The sequence below is a fragment of the Phaethon lepturus genome, unplaced genomic scaffold, assembly GCF_000687285.1.
Source record: "Phaethon lepturus isolate BGI_N335 unplaced genomic scaffold, ASM68728v1 scaffold26672, whole genome shotgun sequence".
Lineage (NCBI taxonomy): Eukaryota > Metazoa > Chordata > Aves > Phaethontiformes > Phaethontidae > Phaethon > Phaethon lepturus.
In genome coordinates, this window is record NW_010524904.1 from 5,577 (window position 1) to 6,311 (window position 735).

Consider the following 735-nt stretch of genomic DNA (forward strand, 5'->3'; position numbering starts at 1 on the left):
GGGGGGCCCAGGCTGTCCCCATCCTGCCATGTACCGCATGGTTGGTGACCACCTCCTTGGTGAAGTCCATGCCTTCTGGCAGCGGGATCTGCACCCCCTTTTTAGTCCTCTCTGCAGGGAGAGAGAGATGCAGTGAAGCCGAGTGCCACTGTGCTCCTGCCCCAAGCCCAGCTATGTGCAGGCAGTGGTGGTGCCTACCATTAATGATGGGCATGATTGTCAGCTGCAGCAAGGTCTTCAGTGGGCCCTGCAGTGAGAACAGCTGGGGAGAGAGGAGCATGTGTGAGCGCAGCAGCGGCAGACCTGCCTGCCTGGACTGGGCACAACAAGCACTTAGCACTGGGTGGGCTAGAAGGGGTGTCCTGCGATGTGCAGCCCCTCTCCGAGCCTGCCCTGTGCTGGGGTTAGCAAGGGAGGCCAGACCCCCCAGGCTGGCATGGGTCTGCTTACCGCTAGTGACTCCAGTGCGGACTGCTTGGAGTAGATGCGAAACCTGCAGAGGAGAAAGCAGCCGTGAACGGGGCGCAGAGGGGACCTTCCCTGCAGCCTCTGTGGGCCTCCAGCACAGGCCGTACCGTCGCAGGTCCAGCTGCACGCGCAGCGCCTTCCCTTGCAGAAACACCTTGGCGCTCAGCTTTGTTTCCTAGGGTGAGAGAAGGCTGAACTGCAGCCCTGCTGTGCCCACTGCAGGCAGGCAGCTAGCCAGGCTGGCTGGTCCCCCTGCCTTTCCGGGCC

At 62.6% G+C, this 735-nt stretch overlaps 1 protein-coding gene across 1 annotated transcript in view; it reads right to left on the reverse strand.

The window, feature by feature from the left end:
• The window catches only part of PLTP (phospholipid transfer protein), a 4,362-nt gene that overhangs the window by 241 nt on the left and 3,386 nt on the right, over positions 1–735 (reverse strand). The window contains exons 12-15 of the mRNA XM_010282598.1: positions 576–643; positions 451–493; positions 199–262; positions 35–111 (exon numbers count right to left, since the gene is read on the reverse strand). Of these exons, the coding sequence (XP_010280900.1) occupies positions 35–111; positions 199–262; positions 451–493; positions 576–643 (252 nt within the window). The remainder of the gene's footprint in view (positions 1–34; positions 112–198; positions 263–450; positions 494–575; positions 644–735) is intronic.